At 29.8% G+C, this 17463-nt stretch overlaps 3 protein-coding genes across 7 annotated transcripts; 1 reads left to right on the top strand and 2 right to left on the bottom strand.

Annotated features, from left to right (window-relative positions):
• Window positions 1–201: 201 nt before the first annotated feature.
• On the top strand, window positions 202–7543 carry LOC126921726 (spastin). 5 transcript variants are annotated; one of them, XR_007712527.1, is made up of 9 exons: window positions 202–1317; window positions 1402–1572; window positions 2093–2353; window positions 3210–3562; window positions 3657–3988; window positions 4059–4369; window positions 4540–4691; window positions 5376–5745; window positions 5822–7543. XR_007712527.1 is itself a non-coding variant. In XM_050733526.1 (8 exons), exons 1-8 carry the CDS (start codon window positions 771–773, stop codon window positions 5397–5399), a joined length of 2151 nt encoding a protein of 716 aa, XP_050589483.1. In that variant the 5' UTR covers window positions 202–770; the 3' UTR covers window positions 5400–7543. The 5 variants fall into 5 exon arrangements, 4 of the variants coding, with proteins under 4 accessions (XP_050589483.1, XP_050589484.1, XP_050589486.1 ...); XM_050733526.1 differs by having other exon boundaries at window positions 5376–7543; XM_050733527.1 differs by having other exon boundaries at window positions 204–1317; window positions 4540–7543.
• Window positions 7544–8122: 579 nt separating this feature from the next.
• On the bottom strand, window positions 8123–11731 carry LOC126921752 (nucleolysin TIAR). The gene is made up of 3 exons (XM_050733601.1): window positions 10738–11731; window positions 10295–10591; window positions 8123–10189 (listed from the first exon to the last, which is right to left on the bottom strand). The coding sequence occupies exons 1-3, from the start codon at window positions 11323–11325 to the stop codon at window positions 9896–9898; spliced, it is 1179 nt and encodes a 392-aa protein (XP_050589558.1). The 5' UTR covers window positions 11326–11731; the 3' UTR covers window positions 8123–9895.
• A 1030-nt stretch (window positions 11732–12761) lies between these two features.
• On the bottom strand, window positions 12762–17446 carry LOC126921729 (ARF GTPase-activating protein GIT1). Its single transcript, XM_050733537.1, has 13 exons — window positions 17299–17446; window positions 16770–16903; window positions 16587–16699; window positions 16330–16516; window positions 16129–16259; window positions 15776–15965; window positions 15645–15717; window positions 15048–15245; window positions 14812–14978; window positions 14205–14375; window positions 13959–14138; window positions 13658–13888; window positions 12762–13588 (listed from the first exon to the last, which is right to left on the bottom strand). Exons 1-13 carry the CDS (start codon window positions 17354–17356, stop codon window positions 13397–13399), a joined length of 2025 nt encoding a protein of 674 aa, XP_050589494.1. The 5' UTR covers window positions 17357–17446; the 3' UTR covers window positions 12762–13396.
• Between the last annotated feature and the right edge of the window lie 17 nt (window positions 17447–17463).

Genomic DNA, 17463 nt, shown 5'->3' with positions numbered 1-17463 from the left:
AGTTGCATCTTAGAAGTACATATACATGCAAATGCATTCATAAATATAAAAAAATCCCATTACCTATTCGTTGGGCAAACCTTAAAATTCTTTAAAAATGAAATAACAAATGAGTAAAAATAAAAAAAAATATATATATATATATATAAATATAGAATCAAAGATTGTGCAGGATTATTAAGGATATACAAATACACGCATGTGCAAGGGAATCTGATAAAGAGCGCAAGTGCATAAAGTAATCTATCTCGTGTGGAATGTAGAACACATACTAAACGAAGTAAATACAGAGGTGCATGTATGTAATACAAGAGTCTCTATGTATATATTTTTGTATACACGATTTTGTAAAACAACGTTTGTTGATGTTTGTAAATCCATATTACACGTTGATGTTCCGAGTTAAACGTGAATCAAAACAAGCGATGCTGAAGAAGATCGCGGACCATTCTATTTCGTTCATGATTTACCAATCCCAAACACCACGGAATTCCGAATCTTGTCGTTCTTTTCTTTTATCTCGTTCGCCAAATCGCCAGTGAAAACAATCGTCGTCTTCAATTTGCAATTGTTTCTAGGAAGATTAAGTTGTTGAGCTTCCGAAATGTTTTTTAAGAAGATGATCTAAGACAACTTGAAAATCGTCTTTCATTTTCAACATTTACGCAACATTGGGAATGTCAGAATGTTTAACTCAACTTGTATTTGGCGATAATAAGTGTGTATTCTGTAGCATACAAATATACGAATTCAAAAATTTGCGATAGGAAATGTCTTACAGTGATGGCGGGCGTCCAATTCGGAAATACGGCACAAAGTCGCCGAAAAAGTTATGCGTGACGAAGAATGAAAATAGTGATAAAACAACAACAACCATTAACTGCAATAATCATCACCATAATCATTACCATCATAATCATCGCTTTCTCGACACCCCTCAGCCGTCAGTACACAAACGTAATCTCTATATTGTTTCTTTTCCTTTGATACTGCTGTTCAATGTTCTGAGGACACTTCTTTATCAGTTATTTGTGGTATTTAAGTACTTATATACATCTACATCTCAGTTGATTCAACGAAGACAAACTTGCAAACAGACCTGCCAGCTAGAGATCGTAGTTGGTCAAAAGTCTAGTGAAAATTTAAATAATAATTTAAATAATACTGGGCAAACTGAGAACGAGGGAATGTCGCAAGTGCCTAGAAGGCAGGTTGGTCCTGGCCCTGGAGACCCATTACTTGCAAAACAAAAACATCATCATCGTAGAGCTTTTGAATTTATTAGTAAAGCACTTAAGATTGACGAAGATAATGAAGGTATATTCTTAGATATATCTAGATTGTCTGTTTCTTATAATTTGCTTGTTTTTGATATTTCATTTTCAATATTACTTTTATTAGGCCAGAAAGAAATGGCAATTGAACTTTATAAGAAGGGAATTGGAGAATTAGAAAAAGGAATAGCTATAGAGTGTAATGGTGGTCGAGGAGAAGTATGGGAACATGCACAAAGACTTCATGATAAAATGCGCACTAATTTGGCAATGGCAAAGGATAGACTTGATTTTCTTGGTTTGTAAACAAATATTTTAAATACATGGCACATTTCTTAAGCTGTTCCACTCGCATTAACAAAATTATATATCACTTATTTATACATTTTTTTTATAATAATAAATTATTCTTAAATAAAGTTATGGTACAGCTTAAGAATAATACAATATTTATGTATTTAGCATGCTCATGTGTTAATTGTTCTATATTGTTCACGCGTATGTGTGTGTCTGTGCGAGAGTATTTATGCGTGAATGTACTCGTGCGTGTATGCATGCGCGCGTTATCCCTTTTTTTAATGGTTTCATTTTTGGCACAATATGTTTTTTTCATAAGCGATGCAAATTTTTATGTACAAATTAGTAGCCAAACTTCATATAGTAGCGTTCCTAACAGCCATCTGAGCATTCATTTCAAATCTAAGTACTAGTTATATAGTTTACAATTTGGACAAAAGTTAACAAAATTTATGGGTTCAAACTGTACTTAGCTATTTAGCCTACTGCAGCATGGCAGAGAATGTTTTTCCTTTTTGTAGTGAGTGTGTGTGAGCTGAAAAAACTGGATATCTGCAATGAATATCGTGCTCCTGGAAATAAAATGGACAACGAACATCCAGGAAAGAATCTGAGGGTCCGACGCAATATACACACATTACAAACAACTCGATCTTCTTTAAATACAAATCATACTAAAAACACAAACAGTACACAAACAGTGAACATAGGGCAGAATACATGTACCCAAATTCCCAAGTTAAGGCCACGTTCACCAAAAAACTATTCTGCCCATTCTGAAGGTACTGTTTGTCTGAAGTTTTGGGCTTACAATGCAGATTTTGAATGTAAATTTGATAATTGCTTCTGTAAAACTGTTGTTTCTATTCCATTATTAACACATGCATCTATTATTAGTTTTTGATGTAATACAACAAGTAATAAATGCAAGCATGTTATATTATTTGCTATGATTAACATAGTTTTGCCACACTTTGTAATGTAATATATTTATCTGAATAAGTAATTTAAAAAGAAATAAAATTATTTATATGTAGGTATGTATGAGACTATATATATATATATATATATATATATATGATACTATGTGCATGTGTATATATACTTTATATGAAACAATGAATTAAGAAGACAAATTAGTTTATATGCATGAATGTATGCTTCATATAAACATTTAAGTTTTATTTGAAAAACACATTAGAATAGTCTAAAAAGTATTTGTTACATTTATATTCTAAAAAATATTTTCATAGTTATTTTGTAATCTCATACTCAGTGCTCAAATATCATTTGTTCACTACTGTATATGACTTTTTAACAATATAAAATATTTTATATATATGAAATATTAACAATGTAATGTATGCTCTTAATGTTTTAATTATATATTACATATGTATTATAAATGTAGTTTAATTATATCACATGCATACTAGTTTGACAAATATATTTCATTCTTTTTATATTGATTGAAATTATTAATAATTACTTCTTTTCATTGCAAAGCGTTTGTCTTGTATTTTATTCCTTGTAATAGTTCTATATAATAGAGTTAACAGAGATTCGTATTTAAAAGTACTAATAGTTTCATTTTTATGTGTTTATTATTTGGGTATTATTTGTTTTATGTTGTTATAGCATCTGGAAGAAAATTATCTGTTCCTGGAAAAAGAGTGGGGACAGTTATAAGCAAAAGTCAAACATTACCACGCAGCATGGGACGCTCAACACCAGTACAATCTTGTCATAGAGTTACACCTATTAAACCATCATCTACGCCACCTTCTGTAAAAAGACAATTATCAGTACCTGGAAATGGTTCACCTGTTAGGAGACCAGGAACACCAACTACATCAAACAGTAATAGAGGAACACCTACAAGAAAAGTACCTCTTTTAAAAGGTGTAGATCCAAAACTTGCACAAGTAATTTTAGATGAGATTTTAGAAGGAGGTGCAGCAGTACATTGGGAGGATATTGCTGGTCAAGAAGTCTGTAGCTATTATATCTATAAATTGTTAAATAAGGAAAAATGCATAATATAGTAGATAAACTTACAATTTTATATTTTCTTTTATAAAACAGACTGCAAAGCAAGCATTACAAGAGATAGTCATCTTGCCTTCATTAAGACCAGAATTATTTACTGGCTTACGAACACCAGCAAGAGGATTATTATTATTTGGTCCACCAGGAAATGGAAAGACATTGCTTGCACGTGCTGTGGCTACTCAGTGCAATGCTACATTTTTTTCAATATCTGCTGCTAGTCTTACATCGAAATATGTTGGAGAAGGAGAAAAGCTAGTACGAGCTCTTTTTGCTATAGCGCGAGAATTACAGCCATCTGTGATCTTTGTTGACGAAGTGGATTCGTTATTAAGCGAACGTAGAGATAATGAACATGAAGCTTCACGGTAGATCTGTTCAAGTTTTGACATTTATGTAAAATGATTAATATTTATCTAATTAACAATTATTACATAGGCGATTGAAGACGGAATTTTTAGTTGAATTTGATGGTTTGCCATGTAATCCAGAAGAAAGAGTATTAGTTATGGCTGCTACAAATAGACCTCAAGAATTGGATGAAGCTGCATTAAGGAGATTTACAAAGCGAGTATATGTTACGTTGCCAGATTTACGAACAAGAATTATGTTACTGAAGCGACTTTTAGCTAAACATAATGATCCTCTAACACCAGAAGAGCTAAATGAGATGGCAGTTTTAACCCAGGGCTATTCTGGAAGCGATTTAACGGGTTTAGCAAAAGATGCAGCACTTGGCCCTATTAGAGGTAAAATAAAATATTAAGCTTCTATTACACATTTTCCATTATGCTTACTTAGACTGAATGGATATGAAAGATTTTGACCAGATAGTCTAACAAATAAATTAATCATTATTAAGTATGTATAAAAGATATATCGTAAAGTTTGTAAAAAAAGATGTATTAATATTGCACAGAACTTAATCCAGATCAAGTAAAGGAATTGGACCTTAATTCCGTACGTAATATTACAATGCAAGATTTTCGTGATTCGCTTAAAAGAATTCGTAGATCAGTGTCACCTGCAAGTTTAGCAGCTTATGAAAAGTGGAGCTTCGAATATGGTGACGTAAGTCTATGATTTTTAAGAATTAGTTGATGCACAAGGCTGGAAAATAAGTTACACTAAAATATCGGCACATTCCAAAGAAAAAAAGAAGAAAGGAACTTAATGACGGAAAATACAACAAAAATGATTTTCTGCGATATTAATTATTACAGAGTGTAAATATATCAGCTTTTACATTTTCTAAGCTAATTTATAAATGACATCTATATACAAAAAGAAAATGTTATGATATTGCAAAAGGCACTCTTGCTAAGTACTGTTTTTTAAATCATATTACAGCAGTAACACTGTAATATTACTAGCTTTATATTACATATATGATACATTCTATACTCCATCCAGCAATCAGGTATTATAGATTTAAGTTTAAGTTGATATTACTTCATACTTATATTACTACACTCCAAAGATGTTGATATTAGAATTCCAATGTTTGTAGTTATACTGTCTATGTAGATTTCGGTAACTTTTTATTTCATATTTTAGTAAATTATGAACATTAATTTATTATTATTTACTTTCTTGTTATACGGTTATGCACTAATAAGTTTAGTATAAATTATTCTAATAATGCAAAGAAGAATGTAATTCTACAATTAGCAATTACAATATGCACTTTATAATAAAAAGAGTAATGTAAATACTTAATTACCATTCAAGCACAATTGATTTGAATAATGTTAGCAGGAAGACTGTATTTGCATATGAAACAGCTCACGTCCAAACAGATAATAAAACAATTACTGTAATTGGGTGTAAAGGATTAATTACTGCTATAATTATGTTATCAAATAAGCATAAAAATGAATGAATATCTTGGTTTTACACAAGCACGTGTTAAAAGTAAAGTATGCAGATAAAATCGTTTTAGGCACGTGAGTTTTGTAAAAATAACAAATTGCATATTGTATAACATATTGGGGAAAATATTATTCATGTTATGTTTGGTAACATTTCAGATATTCGTTTGATAATTGTTAAAATGAAATTATATAATTAAGATCTCTTAACAGGGGTATTATGCTTATCAAAATATATATCAATTCTTGATTTGGTGAGATTTCTATAAGACAACGAACTGGAATTATATATTTGAACTTCGTGAAATTAAAAATATTTATTATTTATAGGTAAATATTGTCAGTAAAAAATTAATGTTATGATAAAGGTATGCTACAAAAGGAAGTTGGATATATAAAAGTTTTTGATATTCATCTACTGCTTCAAATGCTCAACTAAAAGGTGATTGTGCTTGTACGATATAATCACTGATTTAAAAACACATTTATTGCAAAACCATAATACTAAGCTTCGATACTAGTCTGATATTGTTTCAATTTGAAATTAGTTAATAAGAACCTCCTAATTTTACTCGACGTACATGTATTTGCTTATAAGAGAAGCGTGGAGTAATTATTTCTTCACTTTGTAACTCGTTACAATCCTTGCTTTTTAATAACAATAATGCAACGAGTTCGAAGCTTCTCTTGTGTGATCACTAGTTAATACTGACCCATGTAGTATAGTATAATCTATGCATAGCATATTACGTAAAATGATGTTAAAAATTTCTTTTTAATTTTTGTCATGTAATGAAACAAGGATTGCCCGTTTCACTTGTTACAATTTTTAATATCAGTTACGACTGATGCACTGATAGAAAAATGGTAATAGTTGTACAAAGTATAAATTTGCACTTGCGCAAAATTGCGCACCTCTTTATTATTGAACATACGAACATAACTAAAGTTACAAATAATGTCAAAGTTCAATCTCAGCATTATATCAATATAGATGTATTAAGTTCAATATGTATTGCTGAATGCTGTATGAAATGAATTTTGATTGAAAAAGTTATGAACTTGATGTTAAGTCAATGTTAGAACTATTTATGTTGCAAAAGTATAATGTGAACTGTATTGAAGTTTTGGTTATATGTAAAGTTTTTCGGCGTTAAATAATTTATGGTAAGCATAAGTAAAATATTTTTGTCCAAATTTTATCGATGATCTTGCACAACAGACTGTTATCAATATGGGTATGTCTCTATTTACAACCCTGGCCTTCCATGTTAAAAACACGCTCAGCCTCAATTAAGTTATTTTGCTACTTTTATAAAAACTTGTAATAGGAAATTTCTTAAGAATATAAGCAAATAATAATGCTAATATTAATTATTGCTGCGTAAATTAAAAGTAATCAAATGTGAATTAATTATAAGAAACATCTGTGCATGACTGCACGAATTATGTTTCCTTAATTGTAAGTTTCAACCCTCTTTTTCTCGATATTACGAAAGGATAAAAGTTATTTTGATAACCGCATAAAATTGATTTTAAGATATTTCAATCCACTTTTAATATGCACTAATATGAAATTTTACTAAAATGATAATGATGTTTGCAAAATAAGTAGTAACTGATTTGATAAAACGTAACATAAAACTTACAAAACGAAAACAATGTTTTTCGTAGATCTTTTTTTCAATTATACTTTGATTAAATGTCAAATCTATATTTCTCAACAATATCATAAATTACGTAAAAAAATATGTAGAACAAGGTAGACAGATTATAATTGTAGATTGCAAACTAAAATTTTCGTTGAGCAACTCCTTCTTTTAATATATTATATCCTAGTTCGCTTGATGAAACAATTAACAAATACATATTTAATTAACATCTATATACTCAGTGACATCATGCAATTAAATAGTAATTTTCGAATGTAACTGAATAGTATAGTGTCACTTATTGTACAAAAATACAAGATATCCTACTTAGTATTTTGCCGCCGTGTGATCGAGATCGAGGAACGCATGTATTGTGTAATAAAGTGTACAGTACAAATTATTCTAGCGCATTTCATTTTAAAAAAGGAATGCTCGCAATTTTCACGTGAAAATTAATTAAATTATTCACAGTATTACCGAATTTAGTTTTGATTAAAGTATTAAAATATTCTAACTTGACATTGCTATAATATTCACCAAAGAAATATTTTTATTTTATAGTAATGGTATAACCAACGTAATGTTTTCCGTTTAAATCGAACATAACGACGCCCCTTTTATACAGAAGTTGTGTTTCCTTCAATAAATCGCAAACATTGTACTTAACGTTAAATTTTATTGTGTCAAAAAATCAGTCAGAATTATATCTTCTACATAAGTCATCAAGTGTTTTAAGTGCTTGACGAGATAGTTTGCAGAAAAAAATATGCTCGGTTAACGTAAACAATTATTGTAAAAGTATGTCGGCTGTAAAATAAAATTACCTTGTATGTACTTAAAAAACTTATTATATTATTTTTACATTTAACCAGTTATAAACGAAGGTACTACGTTTCTTATAAATTTAAAAAGTCACTTTTGTTATTATTTCATAACTTTATATTTTATAATAACGTGGGCTATGAAATAATACAAAATATTGTGTATTTTAAATATTTATTCCTTTTTTTTCATTCAAAGGACAATTTGTTTTTATTATAAGATAACATTATCCTAAGCATCTTCGAGGGCTTCGCACCCTACTGTACCTAAATTACTTTTTATATAACATTTTTTTTTATGTCTTCCATCGGTTCACTGATTATTATTAATCCATAGACAAGTTTTTTTTTCTTAAATTGGCTCTCCATAGTTCGATATCACTTATCGCAGTCAATCATTGCTATATTCGATTTTATGTTTCTTCTGTTATTACATTCAGTACTGACTTTATACAAATTGGTTTTGAAAGGTTTATGGCTTATTATCGTCGGTGGTGAAGCGAAGTATCGATAAATTTTACTCTAACTCACTCTAATTTGTTTATTGTTTATTTATTAACTTAATGAAACGTATTTTGGAAAATGAGTTTTCAAGAAATAATCAGAATGAAAATAATAAATTCTTAAAAAACATAATAAATAAATATTAAACCTAACTTTATTGAAAATTGAAAATATTAAAGTTATGCAATAATTTTCACCTGTATAGTAATTGGAAGACACGAAGGCATATGTATCGTGCCATGTGATAATTACAACGTCAAAATATCAGATAACATCAAATGTGATTGTCAATTGATATACTAATTATTACAAGAAAAGAACTGAATATTTTACAACATGTTTAAAGGAACATAATTTCAACTATTGATATACAAATCAATAAAGGTAGAACAATAGTGACTCCAACTCTTAGCGGAAGTGTTCACCATTATCATTACCATTATACTTAAATTACATTGTAATAATTACATCAAGATTCGCTATTTCTTTGTACAAATGGAGAGGAGTCACTAAGCAGTATAACAAAGTATATTGAATTAAGTTAAATTCAGCGTAAAATATTTCATTTTTGACACTTCCAGAAGTATTTTCTTAAAATTTGTTATAAGAATGTTTTTTGTACATTTACCACCGACGATAAATATCACAAAACGAGAAAAGTTTACAACTCGTTTATCAATCGCATAGTTTACTTTAATAAGGGCCCTGCACACGTCAAAGCATGCATCCAAATCTAGCTACATCACAGGCGCCGTGTCTACCTATAATCCCTATCTTATACTATGTTCAAAGTCATACCTTCTGTTTACCATAAATGAACATTTATCTCTGTTCATTAATGATTTGAAATAAACTAAAGATTGTGGCAAAAATATTAAAAATATAACAACGCAATGTTCGCATACATACGTACACCTTACGCAGCACAACGAATGCAGGGCTCATCAAGGGGCTGCAATTTTGAGTTCAGAAATATACCTCATTCAACAGCATAAAAATCGTCTTGAAAAAATTGTTATATTACACTGATGGGTTGACTGCTATGATATTTCCTTTTTCGATAAAAATTGCAGGATATATTTGTATTCATTACAATGGTATACATTTCTATTGTTTGGCAAGGAAAACATACAAGAAAAATGTATATTTAAATATCTCAGTGTATATATTCAATATATATATCACTTCGAGCTTTCGATAGTCTTTTGAAATATAATACCAATTGATATTGATACAACCAAATTTAAGAACTTCTTTTTGTATAATACTTCATTCGAAGTACAACTGGAAAGTTTGTACATATGATGCTGCAGTCAAAATACCAATAAACAAGTTGGAATAGGTATATGACAGAACAAATCTTGCAAACGCCCCAAGGTTAGATGGATCATATGTAACAATTAGTTGATGTTGATCAATGATCAGTTTCATTGCGTAGGATATTGTGGCATGGTATATGTTACCATTGCAGGTTGCTGACCTGGTGGCAATGGTGCAGTTGCAGTCGGCGGTGCGGCGGTCGCTTGTGCTGGTTGCCATGTACCTGCACCAGGAGCAGGCATTCGCATGCTATTCATATATTGAGCCTGTTGTCCATAGTATTGACCATAGTACTGAGCAGGCTGTAAAAATTGACCTTGCATTTGTGGATATCCTTGAGGATACCAGTAACTCATTTGCTGGCCATATCCATATGCATATTGTCCAGCCCCAGCTGTAACCTATTAAACAAAAAAGATAATATATATTTTAATATTTATTTTTTTAATTTGTTAAAGAAAAGGCATATGGATCATTAAAATAAAAAATATATGCATTAAAATAACCTGTTGAGCTTGGTGATTTGCATTTGGGCCCACACTATTAGGATCTCCATTTTCTTTGCCCCAGAAACATTTAACAATGCTACCATTAATTTCTGTGTTATGTGTTGATTCTATGGCATGTGTTGCAGCTTCCTTAGTAGTAAATTTTATGAATGCATATCCTTTATCCTTAAATACTCTTATATCTTGTATAGTACCAAAGGGAGAAAATGTTTTGGTTATCAGGTCATCTGTAATGCCATTTGTAAAACCTCCACAGTATACTGTGCAATTAGTTGGACTACTTTGGTTATATACCTATTAATGATAATATACACAAATTAGAAAATAAACAAAATTATTTATGTTGTCAACAAGTGAGCTATACGTAACTTCCACATATCTTAATTAGACACAAGGGTAAGAAAATTAATAGGTGATCACTATTGAAATTTAAAACATACCTCTTCATAGTTAGGTTTACTATTATTTGAATGTCGTGGCCTTTCGGATCTTGGTGGTGGCGGTTTTCTAGTCGACCAATTTGTCCTGATGCTTCTAGATCCAAGCCACTGACCATTCATAGCTGCTATCGCTGCCTCAGCTTCAGACTTTTTGACAAATGATACAAAAGCATATCCTTTACTTTTCATGGTTTGTGGATCGCGGACAATTCTACAATTGCTAATTTCGCCAAAAGGCGCGAATGCTTCTTTCAAAGTTTGTGTTTCAATTTCTGGCGACAGGTCGCCGACAAATATGTGATGATGATTACTTGTGTCCAACTTCGGCTGATTTCCAGGGCTCGTTGCCCAGTTAACCTTCATTTCCTTATTCAGGAAGGATCGCTTGTTCATGGCGGCTAGCGCTGTAGCCGCGCATTGATGATTCGTAAATTCGACGAATGCATATGGATCGTTCCCTGGTTCTCGTATAATCTTGCATCCTTTAACTGCACCTATTTGTGAAAAAAGTGCGCACAATAGTTCCTCCGACACCGAAGTGTCTAGATTTCCCACATAGAGCGTTCGCGGATTGCTTTCTTCGCTCATGCTCGCTCTTTCACGACGCCTGTACTTCCTTATTTAACTAATTTCCTTACTTTCCTTCGGCTTAATTTACGGTTCACACGTTCAGTGCGTGGTACGTGCATTTACCTCGACCCCAGCATCAGAATTCAGATTTTCTCGCCTTTTCCAAAGAACACGGACGGTTGAACGCGAAGCTACACCCAGCCTCTACGTCATACTAACATAAAATGGCCGCTCTCCTGCTTCACTACTTTCCCTTCAATCATCCACATAAACTTTCCGATTCTACCGATTGACTTACTTAAAACTACCCTTGCTTCACGCCTGTTCACTTTCTTTTACCTACCCACCTAAACTTTCTTAAATTTACCTGAATTACTCAAAACTTTGTCAGCTAAAGTGTAAAGAACACGTGTTTTTGTATCATCCGTCGAAGATTTCATAACAGGTAGCGCGAAAACGCTTGTGAATCATTGGCCTACAAAATTCACTAGACAATTACTTTTTTAAGGTTCATTTCCATTAAAATTTAATTTTTTTCTTAATACAATGTTGATATTATTTATCCTTCACAAGGTAACAGTAATTGACTATAATGATCTTTAATATTAAAAGTTTAATATTATTAAAACCATAATCAATTTTAATATCATATGTAATAGTTGAGAACTTATGTTTTAGTCATTTCCATGAGAAATATATATCACATTGGAAAATAATTGTTATTAAAGCTCATTTTTTTCTATTAAGAGCAAAATATAAAAAAAAAAAAGAATAAAATTTAAGAAATAATTAAGATAATACCAAATAAATTATAATAGGTTGTATAATCTATACACTCCCCATATTGTAAAGTACAATCATTTATCATATAAATAAGGGTTAGTCTAAAGAAACATTTACAATATGTAAGATAATTTTATTGTCCATTTTGAACGATTATGTTATAAGAAATAATGATGATTCATGCACTTCAAACTATCATTACACAGCAATTACTAGCTTTAATATAAATATGAAACATTAGTCTTTGGATAAATAAAAGTATTTAAAAACGATTTCAATTTGATAATTATATTTGCCAGTAAATATATCATGTAGTTTGCATCAACGATAATATATTTAAATTTTATTTAACTATTAAACATATATTCTTAATACCAATAATACAGTACGAGCAATTCTTAATGAAAATACCTGAAGTAAAATAATTAATACATTATCAATATAAACTTTCATTGTTACATATGTGTTGATCACATTAATATAATATAATAATAATAATAATAATAATAATAATAATAATAATAATAATAATAGTAAAAACATTTCTTCTTTTACTGGCGACAAAATTCTTACTTATTTGTAATGCTTTAATATAAGCTGGTTTTTTTATATATATAATAAAATATAATATTTAAACATACAAAATGGATTAGTTATAAATATTTCATCACTTATAAGTTATCAATAAAAACACATTTTTATTAATTGATCTTTTAATTATACATTTTTATGGTAAATAATTATTTACTGATATCGCAAAATAAAATTTTTTATTGGCACTAAAAATGCACAAAATTTTTACCTGGTTTTAACAACAACTTTATGATACTTTAAATCTTTTGGTATTGCACTTAATACTTTTTTTAATCACACAAATGCAATAAATTTTTTCATATTTATAATTGTTTCTTATATGCCAGCTTATATGAGCAAAAAGTATATTTGTAAAACCAAGTATAGAAACTAAAATTGCATATTAATAAAATTCATTGGTTCATGGCTATTCAGTCTTTATCATACATTAAAAGTTACGTAAATATTATATCGAATCTTGAAACGTGTCATGTTTTATACGATTTAACAAACTATAAGAATATTCATGTGTTAAAATTTGCTTCTTATTTACATTAGAATAAAAAAAAAATATTAGACAACAAATTATTATGTAATATAAGACGAATACTTATTCAATGTATTAATCTGTGATGATTTTGAGTATTAGGATATTAAGCGTCTGTACAATTTATATACATCAAATATGAAAGAATTATTTAATTTGTAATACTTTGCCTTTGATCTGTTACGTTTAAAATTGGGTAACAAGAAGCTTTGTTGCTTTGGCAATATCATAAGCACATGAACGTACTTGCTGAAGGCATCTGTCCATATGTTCTATATCACTAGTACATCTCTGAAGACCAGAACATTCTGCTTGAAGTCTACCTGTATTACCATTTAATTGTCGCAGAGCAGATCTGATGTTTTCCTCAATAGGATTCTACAACATAATTTGAATGTGTTTAACATAAATTTATGTTTACATTTAAAGAAGAAATGCACGTCTTACTTGGGGAAATATAGCTGTGAGTTCAGCAACAGCAACACGAATTCTTTCTGCGCAAGGTACAAAAGCTTCTCGTTGTTTTGGATCTTGCATGGCCATCCACAGTTCTTGAATTCTTCTTGTAACTTGTTCAGTTCTTCGAGTAACTTCCTCGCTAGGGGGAAGATTAGGAGCACCGCATTCCCATAAACTTTGTGTGTTGTTACGAGATATTGTCTCTGAATCTCGTTTTGCCTGTATCAATCAAATTTTATGCAATGAGATTAAGAAACACAAATTAAAGAAATTTTCATCAAATTATTACCTGACAAATAGACGTTGACCACGAATTTGGTTTTCGCAAACCTTCTCGTGTTTCATACATAGACGCAGGACGTTGATTGCTCCTATTAAGAGATGTTTTTATATCAAGCACTGGTTCTAGTTCTGGCTCTTGTTCTCCACTAACATGACCATTAATAACTCCATCAGTAGATTCTTTTACCTATATTTTTTGTACATCAGATTTTAATTCGCAATATATTATAAAGATATTAAATATTTATCTTACATGAATCATTTGCTTCAGTTCATTATTTTCATGTGTCAGTTGTTCTACAGTACTCTGCAGAGTACGAATCTGCTCACGGAGATCCTTGATAGTAGATTCGGAGAGAGTTAATTGTTTTTTTAAAACTTCAACGACAGATGGAAGTCCCTTAGCTAATGGTGCAAAAGCTTCCTGTAATAACATTTTAACATACACAATGAAATTTCACTTCTATGCCACAAAGAAGTAAAAAAAAAGAGAACTTTTAGAAGTTATATGGTTGTTACAAAACAAAACACATAATCAGTATGATCATGTTATAAATTTTAGTGAACTATATAGCATTCTCTGGCAAAGGCTGCACATGCACTAACAGACCTGTGCACTTGCCTAATAGCACTGTCTACAGAAGAGCCATGTACTTAGCCGATTCCTTATTCTTCTTTTCGTTACTAGAGCTGGTACCTTTAATACGTTACCATACAATTTTATCTATTTTTAGCATGTAACTTATTGTCCATCTTTTTTATATCTTATACCATACTTTCCGTATTTATAACTACTTTTTTAACTTTATGTTAAAGTAATTTAATTTAATTAATTAAAGTTAAAGTAATTTAATACGTACCTCGTTATCCATTTTAAACTGCGCGGGATATTCTGGCACTGCATTGTCAGATGATGTCAATGCATAATCATCATCAGAAGCAACACTATCGTACAATGGTTCATCATCAGACATTTGCGATCCATACTTTCCATGTTGCTCTTTACGAAGTATAGAAATAGCTGGATCTAGAAATACTATACATGTTGATACAATGAATAAATTAAAGAAATTAATTTATACAATTTCTTGCAAACCTTGTAATGGTGCATTATTTGCAAGCATATGTCTTCTGCGAGCCTCAATGAGAAAATCTATAATAAGTGTAGCAAACTCCTTTGGTGTAAATCTTGCTAGTTTTTGTCTACCTTGATTTCTTGTTGATGATAGCTGTGGATTCACTGGTAGGAAAGGCACTGTACATTTTTCTGGTAAGGTTGCAGATGCAAACCAAACTATTTCAAGAACATAAAGTAAAAAATAATTAATATTGTCAGTTATCAAATTACTAAAATATAATATGTACTTATAACAATTATTTTATTATTCAAATCATGCATATATTAAAATAAAATTAAAACTTAAATTCAACTCACCTCTCCTTTAAAATGATGCAATAAAAAAAGCATGCATATTAATAGCATAATATATGAAAAAACGTGGGTTAATGTAATATGTTTGTTTTGTGTATACTTAATTGCTATAAAATCAGTTATATATATGAATATACATATATTCGTATATTACAAAAAGCTACATATAAAACTTCAAAATTATGAATAATGTAGAATTATTTTCAGGTGCTAATCTATTCATTTTTGGAAATAATTTATATAATGCAATTATGTCCTTACTTTCCTCATTTTCTCGACGATCTACTTCATCATAAACATCCATTGCCAATTCTTCTAACAAATGATTCGATAACTAAAAAGAAGGAGGTTCATATAATAAATACATTTATACTTTGATAAAGTACACTTACCATTTGTAACTTATTCCTTCCTTCTAAACACAGATCACTTTGTTCCAATAATAATGTACATTCAGGTATAATTATATGCTCGTCCAGTCTATGGTTTGGTTTACGTGAACATATAAAAGATGTTAGTCTATCTGTTAATTCATACATGCATTCAATTAGGCGGTCAGATAAGTCCATATGTCCTGCCATTCTAAATAACAAAAATATGACAATCATATATAAGTAATGTTTCTTCATATGCAAAATAAGCGTATGCATATATTAGATTGGCAACTAAGTGATTGCGAATTTTGTCATTAGGTGATATTGACAAAATCCGCAATCACTTAGTTGCCAACCTAATAGTTACATACTTGGCAATTTCAGCAGGTGTCTGCCCATTTGAATCAATTATGCTAGGATTACCACCATTAGCTATTAAAAGCTCTAATTGCAAAGCTTGACCAGCTCTAGCAGCTACATGTAAAGGTGTTGTACCCTTTTCCTGTAAAATGAAATATTGTATGATATGTTTCTACCATTAAACTGCATAATAATGGTTTGTTTAAAACTACCTTGTAAAAATAACTTGGATTAGCACCTTGTGCAAGTAATCTTAAAGAAGTTTCTAAATTACTTGTACGAACACTACTATGCAACTGTCTACTTAATTCTTCTTCACTACAACATTCTTCTTTACTTGGACGTAATATGAATGCTAAATGTTGATGTTTTGATTTAATAAAATCAGCTTTTATTGGGCTATAAAAATAATTTAATCACTATTAACATTTTATATCTCATATTTTGTTATAAAATATTTTATACTAACTGTAGTGGATCCTTAGCTTGAGGCTTTCTTCTACTAATTTTTGAATTACTAGGATCTAAAAGGGAATGTTCCCAAATACTGTTTGCTCCATTATCATTCAATGTATGTACCATCTATAAGTTAATAATCATTATTTTTTAAATTAGAAACCTTCTGACTAAATTTGTATTTATTTTTACTAACATTAAGGAGGTTTGCATGCCAAATGCTCTTGTGAAGTGATTTTATTTGAGATATATGACGACCAAGGCTACGATGTACACCACAACAGTCATCACATAATAAAATTGCTCTGTTCAATGAAGCCCATCCTGGTTCTAAAAGCAATTTCAAAATTTATTTCCATGTAATTTTTATGATAAAATATAAATCATTAGTGATAAATTAATATATTAAATTGTAATAAATAGAAAGAAATTACATGAATAAAATCACAAATAACAATAATTTTTTCTCAAAGTTAATATAATATACATTATAAAATTTAGTAATTATATAAAAATTATCAATAAAATATAATTTTCTGATACATAAATTAGTTACCTTATATAACATAGACATGTGAAAAAGTATATAGGAAATGTAATTAGTTTTAATCAATTTGAAAACAATTTTTTATTAACATGTGATTACACAATATTAGTAAAAAATTAAATATATTTAATAAAGATCGTATGTTAAATAAATCATTAAAAGAAAAGAATACATTTACCGAGTGCTCCGCAGTCAGCGCATATATCCGTGTTAACTCTATGCTTTGGCCGAGCCATTCTCTTTACCTTTATTTCGTTAAAGTACGGTAGTTAGATTTGTTATGAGAAGTTTAAAAGGTGTAACATAATGCACAGGTTCTTTTAAAAATAATAACATCGAAAAC

The sequence above is a fragment of the Bombus affinis genome, chromosome 11, assembly GCF_024516045.1.
Source record: "Bombus affinis isolate iyBomAffi1 chromosome 11, iyBomAffi1.2, whole genome shotgun sequence".
Taxonomy (NCBI): domain Eukaryota; kingdom Metazoa; phylum Arthropoda; class Insecta; order Hymenoptera; family Apidae; genus Bombus; species Bombus affinis.
This window is presented reverse-complemented; position numbering and strand designations above follow the sequence as displayed.

Excerpts from the sequence above, each read along its gene's own strand:
- LOC126921726 (XM_050733526.1), top strand. The coding sequence starts at position 771 with ATGTCTTACAGTGATGGCGGGCGTCCAATTCGGAAATACGGCACAAAG. Across the intron at positions 2,354-3,209 it reads CTATTCTGCCCATTCTGAAG|CATCTGGAAGAAAATTATCT; the intron begins GTACTGTTTGTC and ends ATGTTGTTATAG. Across the intron at positions 4,370-4,539 it reads AGCACTTGGCCCTATTAGAG|AACTTAATCCAGATCAAGTA; the intron begins GTAAAATAAAAT and ends AATATTGCACAG.
- LOC126921752 (XM_050733601.1), bottom strand. The coding sequence starts at position 11,325 with ATGAGCGAAGAAAGCAATCCGCGAACGCTCTATGTGGGAAATCTAGAC. Across the intron at positions 10,592-10,737 it reads GTAAACCTAACTATGAAGAG|GTATATAACCAAAGTAGTCC; the intron begins GTATGTTTTAAA and ends TATCATTAATAG. Across the intron at positions 10,190-10,294 it reads CAAATCACCAAGCTCAACAG|GTTACAGCTGGGGCTGGACA; the intron begins GTTATTTTAATG and ends TTTGTTTAATAG.
- LOC126921729 (XM_050733537.1), bottom strand. The coding sequence starts at position 17,356 with ATGGCTCGGCCAAAGCATAGAGTTAACACGGATATATGCGCTGACTGC. Across the intron at positions 14,979-15,047 it reads AAATAATGCACCATTACAAG|ATCCAGCTATTTCTATACTT; the intron begins GTTTGCAAGAAA and ends TAGTATTTCTAG. Across the intron at positions 13,589-13,657 it reads TCACAGCTATATTTCCCCAA|AATCCTATTGAGGAAAACAT; the intron begins GTAAGACGTGCA and ends ATTATGTTGTAG.